The 18,672-nt window shown below is 40.3% G+C and overlaps 2 protein-coding genes across 4 annotated transcripts in view; both read left to right on the forward strand.

Moving 5' to 3' along the window:
* Nucleotides 1-255: 255 nt before the first annotated feature.
* On the forward strand, nucleotides 256-14,107 carry cdan1 (codanin 1). Of its 2 annotated transcripts, none has more exons than XM_086183070.1 (28): nucleotides 256-381; nucleotides 1,621-2,312; nucleotides 2,402-2,602; nucleotides 2,790-2,980; nucleotides 3,184-3,297; nucleotides 3,392-3,470; nucleotides 3,590-3,710; nucleotides 3,980-4,089; nucleotides 4,184-4,273; nucleotides 4,401-4,476; nucleotides 4,569-4,774; nucleotides 5,409-5,541; nucleotides 5,698-5,841; nucleotides 5,927-6,093; nucleotides 7,797-7,878; nucleotides 8,025-8,114; nucleotides 8,551-8,605; nucleotides 8,803-8,939; nucleotides 9,021-9,124; nucleotides 9,288-9,437; nucleotides 9,670-9,823; nucleotides 9,888-9,966; nucleotides 11,266-11,492; nucleotides 11,642-11,749; nucleotides 11,834-11,897; nucleotides 12,142-12,347; nucleotides 12,960-13,067; nucleotides 13,173-14,107. In XM_086183070.1, the coding sequence occupies exons 1-28, from the start codon at nucleotides 304-306 to the stop codon at nucleotides 13,293-13,295; spliced, it is 4,089 nt and encodes a 1,362-aa protein (XP_086039196.1). In that variant the 5' UTR covers nucleotides 256-303; the 3' UTR covers nucleotides 13,296-14,107. The 2 variants fall into 2 exon arrangements, with proteins under 2 accessions (XP_086039196.1, XP_086039197.1); XM_086183071.1 differs by having other exon boundaries at nucleotides 9,670-9,733.
* Nucleotides 14,108-14,582: 475 nt separating this feature from the next.
* Nucleotides 14,583-18,672, forward strand: part of stard9 (StAR-related lipid transfer (START) domain containing 9) — a 42,854-nt gene continuing 38,764 nt past the window's right edge. For both annotated transcript variants that reach the window (XM_086182359.1, XM_086182360.1), the window contains exons 1-2: nucleotides 14,583-14,801; nucleotides 17,652-17,721. In XM_086182359.1, the coding sequence (XP_086038485.1) occupies nucleotides 14,755-14,801; nucleotides 17,652-17,721 (117 nt within the window). In that variant the 5' untranslated portion in view covers nucleotides 14,583-14,754. The remainder of the gene's footprint in view (nucleotides 14,802-17,651; nucleotides 17,722-18,672) is intronic.

Raw genomic sequence — 18,672 nt, forward strand, 5'->3', positions numbered from 1 at the left:
AATATGACAAGAATGTCCCAGCACTTTGTGTGCATTAGAGGAGGCAATTAATTAAAGTCAATTTCCTTTAAAATAAAGCTAAATCATCTAAAAAAAAAGGAAAAAAGACTGTCTCTGCTTATTTTCCTCAATTTTTCGACAAATGGCATTCGATCTAAATCCGATTTCATCTCCCAATTTGTATGTTGTCATCTGCTATTAACTAGCAACGTGGTTCTAAGCGTCATTGGCAATGTGCGCGTGCGTAGTCAGTGACCCCGCCTCCCTCCTCTCAGTCCTTCAGCCGCGCAGTCACTATTCGGAATGGCGGCTCTTTTGGAATCCCTCCTGGTGAAGAAAGTGAATGTTAACAAAGTCTTGGACTGGCTAAAAAAGGCGGAGGTGCGTTGGAAATAATTACAAGCCGTGGCAGTAGGCACCTGAAATGTTCTTGTGGTTTGTATAGCGTTTCATATGTGATGACATAGCTCACAACAGATTGTAAACAAAACTTTTAGCTAGCGAGCTAGCAAAGCACTGTGGGTGTAGGCTGGATGGACCACAGACGCGACGCTTCGTTGTCAATTTTGTCACCACCAGATGTTTGTTTTGATTGATAAAACACTTCACTCAACTTGCTTGAGCCCTGATTACATTACTATATTTAGAAGGCCATACAGCTCAGCAAATATTAGCCAGCGCAAAGTTAGCTTGGTGTAGCTGCTAAAATGTCAACAGGCTATCTAACGTAATTGGACTGTTAGGTTAGAGCTGGTGGAGCAGTGGTTACCGCTGTCGCCTTACAGCAAGAAAGTTCCTCGAGCCTCTGCTCGAGCACGGGATCTTTCTGTGTGGAGTCTGCATGTTCTCCCTGTGCCTGTGTGGGTTCTCTCTGGAACTCCAGCTTCCTCCCACAGTCCAAAGACATCAAGAGGGGACGAGGCTGATTGATACTCTAAATTGACCGTAGGCGTGGCTGTGAGTGTGAATGGTTGTCTGTCTATATGTGATGGCCCTGCGATGGACTGGTGACCTGTCCAGGGTGAACCTCACCTCACGCCCGAAAGCTGTTGGAATAGGTTTCAGGCCCCCCCACCGCGACCCTTAACAGGATGAGGGATAAAAAATTGATGGATGTGTTGAGGTGCTGCAGTAAATCAATGTCATATCTTGGATGTAAGTCTAGATATTGTTATAGAGTTTTGGAAATGTTATATCGTGATGTTATGCTGTTTCCTTATTTAAAGTGAGCATCACTGTTAAACGTGGTAATTTTTTTAGCCTTCTTCTAATATTTGGCTTTGCCCAGTGAGATATTATATTCACATAACTAATTATTATTTATCAGAAATCTCATTGTGTTAAATAATGTTTTGACAAAGTATCAATAGCCAGCCCCCAAATATTGTCACAATACTGTTATTGAGGCATTTCTGAGGAAGTATTTAGATATTTGATTGTGTCTATATGGCCCAGCCCTATGGGTCTGGTATTGTTGATAAAAGTCAGTTCAGTCGTCAAATATTTGGAAAAGAATATGGGCCATCTTTCTAACATAAATTATGAATAATTCAGCATAATTTCACTAAAGTTGTTGGATTTCTTTGTTTTGTTTAACTGTTGTGTGTCTCTTTCCATCAGGAGGGTGACAGGGTGGCTTTTAGGGAACCTGAGGTGACAGTTCACAAACAAGAATTTGTCCCCTTTCTTTTAAACTTTCTGAGAGAACAGACCAGTCAAGCTCTAACTCATGGCCCTGCTACGCCTGCTAAGACCCCCAGCCGCCCCAGACCTGCTGCGCAGACGCAGGGGTTCCATGAAAAGAGAGGCTGCAAGTCTGCTGGTGGTGGAGCTGGTTCCCGGAGTACCAGCCGTGTACAGCTGTTTTCTCCTGCACCCTCTGTGTCCCCTGGAACTGATTGGGATGCTTCTAGTCAGCCAGGCTCTCACTGTGTTAGTGGGCTCACTTCATCCAGCAGCCCGTCCTTTTCTACAGGATGGAGCCCAGCCTCTAGACCTTCAGGCTCCGATCGCCGGTCTGGCCAGAGGATCAGTCTGGCAGACTACATGGTTTCTCCTGAATTTCAACACAGCCCCAACGTCCAGTCTCAAAAAGGTCGCAGGAGGAGTGGTGGTGGCATGGCAGCAAGCGGACAATGGAGACATGGAGGGGGACGTGGAGGACATCACAATGATGAGGGTGGGGGACGTAGATTAGGCCGAGGAGGATACAGTGGGATCAGTGAGCAGGTTTCACCTTCATCTGTGGGTCAGCTCAATTTCACCAACTTGGAAGACTTTCCCCCTGTTGGGTCTTCACCCATTTCACCAGTGTGAGTCCACAAAAAACTATTTTAAACATTACTCACCTCTGATTTTATCTATTTTCAGATTTGCCTTAACAGTTTCTATTATTATTTAGGGGGACCAAACCATCTAGAAGAATCAATCCAACACCAGTCAGTGCAGAGCGCCCACACTCAAAACCAAAGACCTGCTTCACCTCAACCCCTTTCACCAATGCTCCTAGTCCCCCGCTGGGAGCTGAGGGCCCTGAGAGACCCATGACAGTGGGAAGTCCTCTGAGCCTGATAGAAGAGAGGGAGCTACTAAAGAGGGAAAGGTGTGTATACATGTAGAATGATTTGATTATTGTCATGAAGGTTGTTTGCTACTTTGGTGGAAAGGGTTTGTGACAATATCTCTATTTAATCTCATGATTTAGTTTTTCTGCTCTGAGTGCAGCCTCACTTGCTCTTCACTTCACTCGATCCCTTTTGTTTTATAATTATTCCTTGATTGATTCTTAGGACGAAGCGTGCCCAGCAGGCCTGCTCTCCTCTGCCGTCCTCTCTGGACCCTTGTACCCCTACCAAGTCAGGGTTTAGAACGGAATCTAAGGTTACGCCAGACCTACAGACACCTTGTCCTGAACCATCCAAAGTCACATTCGCCACAGATCTGGATCTTCTTGCAGAGCTGTACTGTACCTGCATTTCTGGTAAATGACCATAAGATGCTGTAAAGAAGCAATGATGATTATTTAGGATTATAGGGGAGTGAATTTTGATGTTACTTTTGAAGACAAATTTATACACAATAAATCCTAAAAGAGTGAATCCAATAAAGTGAGTGATGAAGTGTTTCCTGCTGATTTAAAAAAAATCTTTTAAACATAATGAAAAATGTTTGAATGTCTTTCAGAAAACCTCGTGCCAAACATTTTCCTGGAGCTTTTCTTTGTGATACAGTTGCTGACATCTCGGTCTGCTCATAGTCATGAGGATGAACAGGAAAGTTTGTGCTCGATAAATTCAGGTAAATGGATTTATCCCATATGTTGATTAAACATTAATCATTATAGTTCTAATTGAACTGGAAAATTCATCGCCTGTCCTTTTTTGATTTTTAGATGTCCTGGAGCGATGCTACCTAAGACAAGTACACAACTGTGTGTATTTTGCTGTGAGGGTTCTGGAGAATCAGTTTCAGTGAGTCTCCCCCTTGTTTCAGAGATTTTTTTTTGTTATATCTCCTCTTATTCTCCAGCAAGGAGATTTGCTTAGTACCTTCACCCGGATCGAATCACTTCATACAAATGTGTTTTCAGGTTGGTAGCACATTTGGACAAGTGTACCTTACGTCTGCTGGCAGAGAATGAGAGGGTGGCATCTTTCTCTCCAGAACTCAGGGATCGTTTGACTCAGGCACATGACAGAAGCACAGCCAAGGTATCACAAATCTGTATTCATGTTTTAAATGGGGGACATTGAACATTATTATTTAAAAGCGTTCATTTTACACCAGATTTTATTAAAAATAATTAAATGGTTCATTGTGTCATGCTTTTATGATGAATATACTGTACCTTCCACTTCTTTTTGCTTTTAGCGTCATTAGTAGTTCCTTTAATTCCTCAGTAAACATGTTCATAATTCTTCTGTAATTTTCATAAACCTAAAAATTATTGTCTTTTTTTGTGTACCTTACCTCTTCCCAGCTCTCTCCATCAGTTTCCACTTTCATTCACTCGGTACCATTTGAGCCTGCTACTGATAATCGGTCCAACTTCAGCAGTGACAGAGCCTTCCACACTTTTAAAAAACAAAGGTATAATATCCTTAACACAAGTAGCCACACGATTTCACATCGTCAATGGAACCACGTTGCATCAGTAACTAATATTTTCATCATGATTTCCCAGAGACATCTTTTATGAGGTGCTGCGAGAATGGGAGGACTTTCACAAGGAACCAGGCTGGAACTTTGATGCTGCTCTTGGGAACAGAATCAGGCAAGCTCAGTACAGTGCTCGCACAAGTTGTTTATTTGAAATTCAAACTTGATATATAATGATTTCCTTGTCTGACCTAACTTGAACGGGTTCTGCTTTATGCATTTTCTTGTTTTCATTTCTTTAGAGGAATGATGAGCCAACTTACCTCTGCAGGAAACCATTCACATTTTGCCCGCCTGTTCCTGAAGCAGCTTGTTCAGGTAGACAGTGCCTCATACACATATAAATGTATAATGAAGGCACTTGTAGTCTTATTGCAACAGTTGTCACAATCATCTGTAATTTTCTTTAGATGTGTAAAGGCCCCCGTGTAAACAGCTCTCCTGGAGATACCCCTGATGCTGACCTGCTGGGCATTGTGGGAGCCGACAGCTTGGGGCGTCTCAAGCGTCTGGAGGAGCGTCTTATTCAGCCTTATGGAGTTGTTGGGCCTTGCCCTCCTCCATCCTTCTCTGGTCACCAAGAGTTCTTCAGGGACTTTCTGCAGACAGCTAGTTGGTAAGATTGTATCAGAGCTAAGGTCACATTATAATGCTGACATCAAATGGTAAAATAGCAGATCCTGGTGCACTCAGATCTGTCAATCAGAGATTTGCAAAGTACCGCACTATTGTAACATGATTTGAAGTGCAAACGTTTATTTTGTGAACAAAACTTTGACAGAGAGGAACAGAAACATTGCTTCACATGAGATGAAAAGACTTGGTTCCACTGTTACATGCTTTGGAGTGATCAAAATACGATTAATATTACACTGACTGAGCAGAGGGTAAGGGTCTTGTATTTTGGCTTTCTCTTTTCCTAGCTTCCAACCTTCCTCTTTCTGACAAAAGATGAATTAAATAAGTGTAATTCATCCTTAATCAAGAGTAAAAAAATATGTTTAAACTTTTATATTAAGCTACAAATGTTGCATAATGTTGCGCCCAAGTGAACAGAACAGTGGCTCAAATTTGCATTGATGATAACTGCAGTTTGCTGGATGCCAGGTTGTTTTTTTATGTGGCAGATGTTGTAATCGAACCCAATCAAACAATTTCCTGGAGAACCTGGTGAAAGCTTCACTGTGTATATTTGAACTGTGCCTTTTTATCCGACTGTGATCTAACATGTGTCTCCTACTGTGTACCAGCTGTCAGCTCAACCAGCACCTGCAAGACAGCTTATGTCAGCAGCTCCTTCAGCTGGACGAGGTGTCCATCCGGAGCCCTCCTGCTTCCATTAGGGAGCCAGAAGAGGAGGGAGACGGGGACATGGAGCAGCAGGTACTTTTCAGTCTTGTATTAATTTTGATCAAAGTAGTTTTACAATTCTGTTCATTTAAAAAAAAAAAAATTCTCTTGTAGATTTCAGGTTGCATAGGTTAAGAATTTCCAGAAATGTCTCATCTGCAACCCCCCAATTGTTGTATTCCTCACCAGGATGAGAAGCAGCGGTTTGCCTCAGTGCTCCTCCTTGCTCGTCTTCTGGCAAAGTTTTTGGGCTTCATCTCCTTTCTGCCTTACCAAACATCTGAGAGACCATCCAGGGAGATACAGGAGGCCTCCATAGCTCTGCGAAGCAAGGTGAGAAAAGCAAACTTTTTTTTTAAACTATGGACTGTACATGGATTAGATGATATATGATGTCACATGTTCTCTTGCTGTGCAGAGTGTTCCAGTGCTGGATGTGTGTGCTGTGTTGAGAAACAGTATGAGGAGAAAGCGAACTATCTTAACTGTACCCTGGCTCGTTGAGTTCCTGTCCATGCTGGACTTTGTTGGTCCTCTGCTGCTCTGCTACAGGGTTGCGTTAGGCACTCTACTTCTCCTGTACAGGTATTGCTCCATTTCAGCACATTTATTCTGTTAGAATAAACATTTATTTTGTTAGAATAAATGTGGAAAGGGACTAATTTAATTCATTGTAAATTGTATACTTTTTTTTTTCAGTGAAGCATAAAATTAAATCTTGCCTACTGTAAATTAAAAAAAACTGAGAATATTTCCATGACAAATCTTAAACGTTTAAAGTATGCAAACTCAGGGATATGTAAGATAAAGCTACTTTTATTCAGACAGCTACTATTGGTACATTTATTAGGATTCCTAGTAGCTGTTATCAAGGGTTGTTATCCCAGTCACAAATTATTCACATTCAATAGCACTGTATCCAGTGTATTTACTGCGATGAATTTGTATACAGTGTGTATGTGTGTATCTGTCTGTCTGTCCATCTATCCATCTATCTATCATGTATCTATCTATCTATCTATCTGTCTATCTATCTATCTATCTATCTATCTATCTATCTATCTATCTATCTATCTATCTATCTATCTATCTATCTATCTGTCTGTCTGTCTGTCTGTCTGTCTGTCTATCTGTCTATCTATCTATCTGTCTATCTATCTATCTATCTATCATGTATCTATCTATCTATCTATCTGTCTATCTATCTGTCTATCTATCTGTCTGTCTGTCTGTCTGTCTATCTATCTATCATGTATCTATATCTATCTATCTGTCTATCTATCTATCTATCTATCTGTCTATCTATCTATCTATCTATCTATCATGTATCTATCCATCCATCTATCTGTCTATCTATCTATCTATCTATCTGTCTATCTATCTATCTATCTATCTATCTATCATGTATCTATCTATCTGTCTATCTATCTATCTATCTATGATCTATCTATCTATCTATCATGTATCTATCTATCTATCTGTCTATCTATCTATCTGTCTGTCTGTCTGTCTGTCGATACATACATACATACATACATACATATATAGACATACATACCTGTGTGTACATAGATGTATATGTTTATATATTTGTGTTTTTATGTAAATATGTGTGTATATATGTGTATGTGTAATACACATACATATACACATTGTGTTTATATGTTTAAATGTATATATGTGTGTATATGTACATACATATACACACATATATATGTGTATATATACATACATACACACATATATTCCATGTGTATATTTTTACAGACACACAAACGATACCACCACTACAACAAAAATTTTAACCATCTCTACCTTTTGTAACCTTTTAGTAAGCTGCTATATATTAGTAGGCTATTGATGATTACTGGGATATAATTTTAGTTGTGTTTTAAAGTGCATTCTCTCATTGATTCTTATTATTGTGGTGGGTAAAAGTTATATTCTGACATTGCTCTGTTACATTACCGTTCTTTTTAAAGCTTGAGGTTCTGCCAAAGACAATGCAGAACGCTCAAGTTGAACCTGTCTCATGGTGTAGCCATGTCTGTTACATTTGTCATGGATGTGTTTGTGTAAACAATCAGCAGCATCATGATTGTTGTGTTGGCTCTGTTGCTGCAAAGTTTCATGAAAGTTGTGGTTGAGTAGAATTCTATCTTGTGCTGAGATATGAATCAATCTTCTTTCCGTGGGTGAGATACGAAAGCTCAAACAATCTGTTGATCCTTTTCATGAATGTTTTATCTCTTGTTAAGGTTTGTGATTCATGACTTGTGTGCTTCTAGGAGGATGCTGCTTGGCAGGTGTGGAGAAACCTGCTACTTGAACAAACTGCTGATGGTGTCTGTACTGGGTTGGCTCTTCCAGGTACCACAGCTCATATATTGTGGTATATTTTGAGCAGCAGCTGGTTTTAATCTACCCGGAAAGCACACTTCTGTCTATTTTCTCTGAGAATCCTGCTATTTCTATTGTTATATAACAGTTATATCTGAACGTGTTGTGTTTTCCAGATCCCAGTGATTCCCGAGGACATTTTCTTCACCGGTGAATTTACTGAAGTGGCCACGTTGGAGGAAAGTGACATCGGTGCTGCAGGGCTTGTAGGTGAAGTACTCTCCCTGGGGCTGCATGATTCAAGATGTATGAATGTGATTAATTTTACTGCTACTGCTACTGCAATATGTTTTGTTACGTCTAGAGGAAATTGTCAATTTTCATTAAGTAACATGATAATGGTTTGATTTCTGTGTGTATGCGTATCAAAGAAAGATGTCAAGTCTGTTGAAAACTATGTGTTGGCAGGACATGTCTGTAGCACCACAATATTTTATTCAAAATTCTGTTTTGACACATTTAACAAATATTGCCTCTTCCCAGCATATTCCAAAGTGCTGTTGGCTATATTGTTGATTTTGATTGAATTTGATTAATTTCAGAGCCCTAATTTTTTTGATATACATGCTTTCATAAAATTGCAATTTTTATGTTTGTTTGTCTGCTTTTTGAATACGCTGATTTTCTTTTATTTTTTTTCAGGACTCCATTCCCCTGGTGGATCAGCAGCTCCTCTATACATGCTGTCCATTTCTTGGTGAATGGAAATCTATTAATTTTTTCGTGGCCCAATTTTACTTTTATATTCTCTTGTATTGTTATAGCTTTCCTCATATGAGGTAAAACAATATAATAGGCACTCGCATATCTAGAAAATGTTGATTCTGTTTAGGGCTATTAGGCTCTAATGTCGGTATTTGGGGTATGCATCAGTTTATTTTGTTGTCACTCCAGGTGAATTCCGTAAGCTCTTAGCTTCATTTGTCTCTGGAAGTACTGCTAAAAGTGGAGGGATAATTCGTAAGATCACTCCCACGTCTGCTGAGCCCAGAGATACACCGAGTACCAACAGGTCACAGCAGAAATTCCAAGTGAGTCAACAGAAAATGTAATAAGTAGACATTTCGAGTGGCATCACTGAATTTAATCATCATCATTTTCTCTTTGGAAAGGTTGACCTCGAACAAGCCTTCTTCCATAATCAGCCGCCATCTTTGCGCCGCACCGTGGAGTTTGTGGCCGAGAGGGTCGGATCCAACGCTGTCAAACATATGAAGTTGGTATCATAGGGTTTCACATATAAAGTCATTTCCATGTTTAAAGTAATTAGTTTAATTTGTTTGACTTCATGGCAACTTTATGGTCAATTTAGGGACCTTTTAATCAGTAGATATATGTTCGTGCTCGTGTGATCATATTTATGTGAGGATTCTTCGCAGGGCCACATTAGTGAGTGAGTTGGTGGAGAGGGGTGAGAAGATGCTCAGAGATGGACTCGAGTCACTAAAATCGAATCCATCGAAGCTGAACGACTCGATCTGTGCTCAGCTGTGTGAGGCAGGCTTGGAGGCCCTGGCGAGAGCTACCAGGTACAGCAACTTCTCTTACAACTGACCAGCAAACCTGTCTTTGTCCAATTCTGCGGGTTTAATGGTACATTAGTACCAGGCTTCCTTGGCCTCCACTAGCATTTCCAGAGAGCTATTTGATTGTCAATTAAACTCCTGCTCTTCTGGGTTTTTGAATTTCTTTTTAATTTTGTCTCAGTTTTGCGAGTGTGTTTCTTTTAATTTGATAGTCTCTGTTTCGTGTAATCTGCAGATTCTGCTGTGAGAAGAGTCCTGAGGCGATACGAATTCTGCTCCCAGATGAAACCTCCCCTGCTGTATGTCTTCCAAAAATATTTCCTGATTGCGCGTCAGAAAAAGAGCAAAACATAAGAAATTTCCGGTTGCATTTCACTCATGATAAGCAGGTAAGAAAATACAGAAATCAAGAGCATGTTATTTCTGGTAACACAATCCTGTGTGTGTCTGCAGGTCCTGGCCACATCTGAAAACATCACCAAGCATCTGGCCACAGAGAAAGCCTGCAGTTGGCTCTCTGCTAACATTACAGGTAGCTGGCTGAAGCTCCACATCTGTGTTCATGCATGTTTCACTCTGCTATAAAAAAAAAAAGTCTCGTTCTGCATTTGCTTTTATTTAATCTTCTTCTCCCCAAATATTCCGTTTATGATTGTGATGTATTATGTGTTTTAGGAGTAGTTTATGGAATTTGTTTTATGCTGTCATTGTGCAGCGGTTCAAACATTTCATGTTCTAGACCCCTGATCCACCATCAAAAATATCAGTGAATGGATAATCACTCTAATGGTTTGTTCTTTTATTCACGCTTTGCACTTAAAATGTCCAAACTTTATAAATTTACAAGACACCAAAAAAAAAAAAAAAAAAAAAGACAGTTGCAACGATAATATGCATGTAATTCATGACAGTTCAACTTTGTTGCAAAAATCATAAGGCATGTTTACAGCTTGGTCCTAACAACATACTGTACTGTTTCTCCAGAACCAAAAACCAAAAACATCTTCTCCTAAAAAAATGTTCCCTTCCATGTTGCTCATAAAAATCCCCCTTTAAATAAATAGTAATAAAGACATTGTACTCAATTACGCGTCCCTCAAGGCCTCTTATGCTGGGGACAGTAAAACAAAAAGTGAATTTCATTCTCACTTTCACCAAGTTCACACGTTAACCAAAGGCTGTCCTCCTCTGGGGTGGTCTAAACCCTGCCAGTTCCTGAATATAACTGTGCAAAGAGATGTCTTTATCTTTTCTTCAAATCATACTTCTCAAAGGATTGCTTTGTTAAAGTCTTCAATGCTATGCTGCAGTTTTTGTTTTTTTTTGTGCTCATTTTTTGGTGCAAATTCGCAATTAAAAAAAAAAAAATTTCGATGGATTTTTTTTTCTTCAATCCTTTCACAATTTTATATTATTTTTGCATATTTTCCAATCACTTCCCCCCTTCACAGTCAATACCCTGTTTTCTTTTGGAAACATAAGAAATGACCATTGATGCTTTTTTTTAAGAATTAATAACCAGGAAATGTCCACATTAGAAGATTTTGTTAGCTTTTTTAAAGTAACATGAAAACAATTATTCTAATGATTAAAATCTTTCATTGAGCATTCAGACCAATGATGCGGTGTAATACTTTTGGGTGATCCAAAGATGCTAGATTACTGTAGTGTGTTGCTGATTAGAATATGAAAATTCTATTCTTCCACTAACAGAAACTGTAAAAAAAAACAACAACAAAAAAAACCTAATATGCTGAACAACTTCTCCACTCTAGCTTGAAGACTGCGGCGCTGTGATTGAAAGTATTCCTTCCGTTTTCTTTCCTGTCAGCCCTGATAAGGAGAGAATGGAAGAGCAGGTTTGATCGTGTGATGAAGAGTTTGGGTAGTCCTGCTGCTGCAGACTCTGGGGATGGGGAGGGGTCCGTAGACGAGCTTATCACTCAGAGGCAGCCTGCCACCTCCAAGAGAAAGCAAGGAGGTGAGAGGGTGACGTGCTGTCCTCCACACTGTGACCATAGTGCTTCACTGCCCTCCGACATCCTTATAATGATGAAGGTATGTTTAGGGAGACATGGCGTAGTTTTTACAAGCAGTATTTTATTGTGTCGAACTTTAAATTATCATCTATGCTACAATTTGTCTAATATATTTGTTGCCAGGAAATGCTAATGAGTTTCTGCCTGAAATGATTTTTTTGAGTGAAGGACTTGTTGAGCATCGCAGTTGGCCCCCGGACTGATGAGGAGCTGCCAACTGGCTCTAGGCTCCAGATGCTACTACAGAGCGTTGGAGAAACGCTGGCCTGCAGGAAGGTACAAGAGACACAGATGTGAGACCAAAGAGCCACAATGTTTGATTTAATGTTGACCACAGTGTTCCTCTGTCTCCACACCCAGTACTCCACAGTGGTGTCAGAGCAGATGCTGCTGAACTCCACTGTCCTACTGGCCTGCAAGCTTGGTGAGTGTCAGGGCAGAGAAAGATTAGGTTTACATTGTATGTGTGTGTGTGTATATATATATGTATACATGTGTATATATGTGTGTACATATATATGGATAGATGTGTGTGTATATATGTATGTATTTATTAATTTATTTGCATACACAGACTCACATACTACGCATTGTAAATTAGGGTTAGGGTTGAAAATATAAACTGACCATACAAATGTGACTCACTGTTCCTGTGTAAATGTGTTCAGTGTCTGCAGAGCTGCCGGTGGTGTCGGGGTGCAGCAGAGGTGGTGATGTCATTGTGGGTCCTGGTTTGGGGATAGAGCCTTCTGTCCATGAGCTGCTGGAGCAGCTGGCTGAGCTGTGGGAGAGGGACTGCTGCTCCTCCACCCCGCTCCACCTCCTTTTCACCCCACTCACTGTCACTGCTGTGCTGAAGGCCAGTGACACGGAGGTGAGGTCGGCTAGTTGGACCATCATATTAGAAGAGTCCATCATTGGTCGTTGTTTGGTGGGATTTTTGTAGATTTATTTTGCTAATCTCTTGGTCTGCCTCTGCCAGAATTCTTAGTGATGTGTGAGTCTAGGTTTTTGTAAGACTCCCGTGACCTGATCGACTTTGTTGCTGTAACAAATGCTGAAAATATACTGCCCTCTCATTTGTAGCTCCTCTCTGCTCACAGTTTTGTGGGATAAATATGACTCAAACAGCATTACTTTTTTGGAGGTATGACTCGGAACAGCATTTGAGAACAGCCTGCAGCAGGTCTCGCTCTGACCGCCTTCTTTGGTACTGATACTCTGACTAAACTCACGAACTCTCTCTTACACACACACACACACACACACACACACACACACGCTCATATCCTCCTTTTTGACCCACCCAAAAAGTAATATTTTCTAGAAAGTCCACCTGAAACCGCTTACGCCCCACAGCCGTTGGGCTGACCTGTGCATCATGTGACATGTCTCTCAGCAGGATGTTGCTTTAATTAGTTTTCTACTACATAGATCTAATGTACAGTAATGTGACAGTTTCTCTGTAACTTCTCCTACTTTTTAGTGGAACAACTACCTGTTCTTGGTTAGAAGACTGGTTGACAGAGGAGTCTTGGCTGAAGACGAGGTTGTAACTCACTGGAAGAACCTAACAAACCAGGCTGTGCCAGCAGTGAGGGCTCCCTGCATTCAGACGATTTGATTACTTCTCTGTTTTTTTTCCAATGACTGTATCCCTTTGACTGCTTCCCTCTCTTTTCTACCTGCAACATTTTAGGAGCTGTTGGAGAAATTCCAGCTACAGTCACAGAGTATTAAACTCCCGTTGCCGCTGGCGGAGTTGCAAAGCCAAATGGACATGCTGCAAGTCTCACAACAGACAGTAGAGGGAGCAACATGACAACAATCCCACTCACTCCACAGTGTTTCGTGATCTTCAAAGGCATTTCTAGGTGACTTCTTGTTTTTGAGTCGCCATGTATGCACAACCCATCAAATCTTCTCTGTCATGTGCCTCAGTGCAGGCTTTGCATGATTCTTGCAAGTTTTATTTGACAACTTTCATGCGTTTAATGTGTTTCTGCTGAAGTATAAATGACAACCAGACTGGGTTCTTAGCTAATGGATCACAACATCACTCATAACCCTGCAAACAAACCTGGGTGGACTCTCAAATTTGGGGTTAAAAAACAAACAAACTAAAAAACAATTATTTTAAAAGGTCAAAGCCATTGTTGATTACTAGAAAGGGGAGGAAGAAGCTCAGCAGTCTGATACGCTTTCATCATCTTTGTACAATCCAGGGGTAAAAATGAGTATGTTCAATGTCATTTAAACACTCTTACTCATTAAGAAACACTTTATATTCCTAATTATGACAGTTGAATTATTGCCAAACAAGACATAATTCAAGTTACACTGCTATAGACTAGAAATTAACTCAAAAAAATCTTGGAAACTTCTGACTTTTTAAACCCTTTGCAAAGGAAATAAATGTGTTTGCTATTTTAGTGTAGCACTTTCACATGCTGCCTTTCACCGGCACCACTAGTGATTTCATGTTTATCGCATGAATGCGGGACTGCATTTGTGATCGTTTCTGTTCATGTTGAACAAAGCCCTGTAATTCCTTGCTGCTTTTACATGAAAATATTTTAATTTTGCCTCAAAGTTGACATTATAATAATAATAATGATAATAATAAAGCTGTATTATGGTTTAGTGTGTCATCCATGTTGCAGGTTTGTTGAATCTTTCCGGTGTCCTGCTGATATAAGGGTATTAGTAAAGTCGAGCGGTTTAATTTTCCAAAATGCTCCACTAATAATGTCATTGCTGGCTTGGGACCTGTGCTAAAACCATCAAACCATGGTGCTCAGAAATTGTCTCTCTTCCTTTTAGACCCATGTCTCCTGACTATTTTTTTCGATCATTCCCCCTCCGTTTTGCTGCACATGTCCCCTAGATTTATTTTTTTAACTGATGTCTCCTGGCTGTTATTTAACTCGAGTCCTTGTTTTTTGTTGCTGATGTTCCCTAAAGGGCCACGATGCAACACTATTGGAACACAGTTGGGGGATTTAAATGATCACATGGATCGAAAAAGAAAGATTTGAATTCAGCATGGTAGGAGGAGTATTGAGGAGAATCCTCCCTCTGCAGCAGGAAGTGTCTGTTGAGACTTGGGGAGTCGCGGCGGGAGGCTGGACCCATGGTTAGCCGGCAGATATGGCTTGAGCAGCGGAGGGGAAGACTTTCGTCCCAGTCTTGGGTTTAACAGAGTAATAATGCTACAAGACGAGTCACTTTACACCAGCTCCGAGTGAATTGGCTGCTGAGTTGTGTCAAGAAAAGACAACATGGCCAACGTCAAAGTTGCTATTCGAGTCCGTCCTCTCAACGCAAGGTAAGTTTATCCACCGCTAGCTAAGGACTATCTTGCTTTATAAAATACTTTTCACAACTTAAAAACGCATTGATGAGTGGAATTCTCCCCTCCTCCTTTCATTTCGTAACTGAACTGTTTTTTACGAGTTATGATACCCCTTAACACACTTTCCTATTTCCTTTGGTATTAAAACTTATTGTGTCTTTATGTCATGTCAATCATAAACGTACGTCATGCTAACGGGCTAGCTAACTTAGCTTACCAACTGTGCAGTAGCCTGAACAAGTGTTGTGTAGCGTGCTGAGTGACAACTGTGACTGTCAGTAGTCTTGTCTGACTCACTACTCTGTGTGTGTGTGTGTGTGTGTGTGTGTGTGTGCCTGCTCAGACTCTAAGGTTGCAGTATCTTTCACGTCAGTCATTGGACTGATGGTTTTTCTAATTGGAAATGAACGACGTTGTACACAAAGTTGTTGTAGTCTCTATATGATGTACTGCACTGAAGATTACATAAAGTATTGAATTCATCAAAAAAATTGTGGTATATTACAAGAATTCAAGGACAAACATCCAGTTTTCATTGCTTTGATAGACGGAGTTCTAAAGTTGGGAAAGTCATTTCTCCAACAGTCTGTCTGTCTGTCTCCATTTCGTTAACTGATTATTTTTGTTATCTGGTTGAAGCACACAGCTAAATACTGTTCTGAAAAGTTGATTTAAAAAAAAAAAAAGCCAGAATAGGGATTTTTTGATCTGTTGGTTGGACAAAACAATTTGATGCTACCTGTTCTTAAAATAATTTACTTTTTTTCTGTCTCATAGACGGATTGATAATTGAGAGAAGTAACTGGCTTGTTTAATGATAGAAGTAGTAGAACCGACACATCTTACTGCTCTATATGTGTTAGCCTATTCTAAAACTATGTTTTTCATTGCAGCACCATCGCATGAAACTGAAATATACTTGTGTTGTTGTATTTTTGGTGGGCCTTGTAGTCTAATCATAGTATTGTAAAAGATGTACTATAAAGATCTACTGTGGGAAGAAGTTTTCCATTCCTCATAGCTTTGCTATCGTAGTAACAAAGAGATTTGACGAAGTGGCTTTACTCCACTTGAAAAGTCTTTACACTATAATAAAAGGCTTGGTGGTTGAAGGATATTGCACATATTCTGTAGAATGACACTGAATTCCTGCAGGATGTGTTGCAGGGCTGTTTAATATGAAGGCCATAACAAAGCATTATTGAAGCTATGAAGGGCTGGACAATGATGCTTTCAACCAGTCTTCCTGCTATTTGGCATGACAAAAGAATATCTTATACCTAAAGTTCACTATCATGTAAATCAGTCCTACTGTCCTCTTTCCTGTTTAAACTGGAGGATGTATTTCATGTGATCCACCTAGATATTTGAATACGTGCCTGCTGTGTAGCATAGATACAATTAAGATGAGCTTAGTTTCCTGCATTCCTCATTTGACTAGGTGTTAAAATGTGTTGCTCTTTGTTTAAGTTGGCCAGTGGGGTTCAGCGGGCCCCCCCCTGAGAATGCAGGCAGCCTGTCACATGCGCAAGAAAGATGATAGCCCAACTATGTAATTACTCTTTTTGGGCTTGTATCAAAATGCGTTTTATGAGGTTTACTATTTTCCACCCCAGACCTCCTTTCCTACATATTGTACTAGTGAGGCAGAGAGAGAGAGTAAGAAGGAGGGAGAAGGAGAGAGAGAGTAAGAAGGAGAGAGAAGGAGAGAGAGAGTAAGAAGGTGAGAGTGAGAGAGAGAAAGAGAGAGAGAGAGAGAGAGAGAGAGAGATTCAGGCTGGTGGTTTTAGGTTGGGCCTCTGTTGGGGTTGGCAAAATAAGTCTGCGTGGTGTAGCACAAGAGGAGTTGAGGATAACAACTCTGCTCCTAAACTTGACCATAGGGTTTGAGCTACATGCAGAATTAGTTCCTGTTATCGCTCCTGGAAATCGAAACGCTCAGCTCCATTGCCTTCATTTACGCATGTGTTGCATCAGATGTGCTCGGTCCAGCTGCTGGAGCGCACACATACACACAGCTGTCCACTGAATTTTGAGGAAATGGCCCAGAGGACTAAAGAGTCTGATGGTCTGTTTTTAATTTTATCGCTCTGAATGGTGTCAGTGGTTACAACTCTTGTGCATGGATCACATGCACACGCTCAAGCTTGTGCAAAGATTCTTTGTTAGGACTGTCATGTGATGGCCTTGAGTCAAATTTACCTCGACATGCTCTCAATTATATCTGCATCGGCAAAGACGGGCTTTAAACGGATTTGAATTTGTCTGTAGGCCGTTGAATCAATCTCTGACCACTTTGCATTTGCATTGTTAAACATTTATCGGAGGGGATGCACCGCATTAGCTTTTTTGCTGAGATGCTAATATTTCACAACTGATCTTGTTTGATAGCTGATGTTTACTTATGTCAATATTAGAGGTGGGATATCAGCTCAGTAGTGTCAAGGGGAGGTGGCAATACTGACATTCACATATCTCCTGACCTCATGCACAGATTGTATATTAAAACAGTGGTGCAGATCCCCGGATCGGGTCACATTTTTGCAAATACTGAAAAACACATGAAAACAGTGGGAATTCGAAAGTTGTTCTTTGTTTCCATAGAATTAGGAAAAGCCATCAAACAATATGTCAACCACACAGATGATGAGATTTCAGCAACACTGAAGTCTTTATCAATGAGGATAGTATCCCTTTTTGTGAGTTATTCTCTTTTGTAGTGGAGTCATGTTTTCAGCATTCTGATTATCAGCATCCATCACATGTCCTTCCTTCCGAATATTCATGTTTACATTGTTGACTGAAGCAGCTTTTCCCCTACAGGGAGAGCGCGGATGGAGGAAGGCTTGCAGTTCAGGTGGAAGATAAGTTTCTGAGGATCCAAAATGTTAAGGTGAGTTTTTCAAGTGCTGTGCACAGATATTTGGTCGATGAGCGCGTTTACAAATGTGCACGCTACTAAGCCGACCATTATCAGATTGTTGGAGTTACCAGATTATTCAGGTGGTCGTGTAAAAAGCTGAGTTTGATATTTTGTATCAGATAAAGGCCTTTATCTGAGAAATCTGCGAAACACACCCATTTATTTGCCCAATCTTCTTTTTATTCAGTGCACGTATAGAAATTCATCCGATTTCTTTCATCCTTTTGAATCGGCGCATGTGAAGATGTTAAATTCCAAACGTGGTGGGTAGCAGTGGAAAACACATTTTTTGACCGAAAGGGAAACAAACTTCGTGCTCAAAGAAATGAATATGAACACCTTACAACCTCCTTGATGGGATAAAATACAGGAGTGGTTACATACTCAAAGAAGCATCCTTGAAAACGACAGCTGTAGTTTTTACAAGAAGTGTTCACTGTCATTGGAAATCAGTGTGGCTCGACATATCTTCAAGTAGGATAGAAATGTTGCCTTACTTTCCATACTTAACGACTCTCACATTAATGGCAGACTGAGATCCTGTCAGTGATGCCATGTTGAGAACGTGACTGTCATGTGAACCAAGGATTTGTTTTTCAGATATGGCATTATTAAAGTGCATGCAAACATGTCAAACCAGATTAGCGCAGTAACGTGGATTATTGAGTTCACATAAATGCGCTGAATTTTTGTGAGACCTTTCGGAATGCACTGAGCTGTCATTTACAACAGAAGTATGTTTACATCCTAAAATTCGCCTCTCCCTACTGGATGTCACTGTTGTTTATTATGTGTTCTGTGCCCTCAAGTAGGGAAACATCTTATGTCAAATACATGCAGTTTGGCACTCTTCACACCAATGTAAACAGCAACCACAGCACAGCTTAGACGCTCTAAGACACCGAGCCACTCTAAATCAGA

The sequence above is a fragment of the Aulostomus chinensis genome, chromosome 17 (assembly GCF_037954235.1).
Source record: "Aulostomus chinensis isolate RoL2024-O1b breed Wild chromosome 17, RoL_Achi_v1.0, whole genome shotgun sequence".
Lineage (NCBI taxonomy): Eukaryota > Metazoa > Chordata > Actinopteri > Syngnathiformes > Aulostomidae > Aulostomus > Aulostomus chinensis.

Excerpts from the sequence above, each read along its gene's own strand:
- cdan1 (XM_086183070.1), top strand. The coding sequence starts at position 304 with ATGGCGGCTCTTTTGGAATCCCTCCTGGTGAAGAAAGTGAATGTTAAC. Across the intron at positions 4,477-4,568 it reads TCCTGAAGCAGCTTGTTCAG|ATGTGTAAAGGCCCCCGTGT; the intron begins GTAGACAGTGCC and ends AATTTTCTTTAG. Across the intron at positions 9,967-11,265 it reads GCTCTCTGCTAACATTACAG|CCCTGATAAGGAGAGAATGG; the intron begins GTAGCTGGCTGA and ends CTTTCCTGTCAG.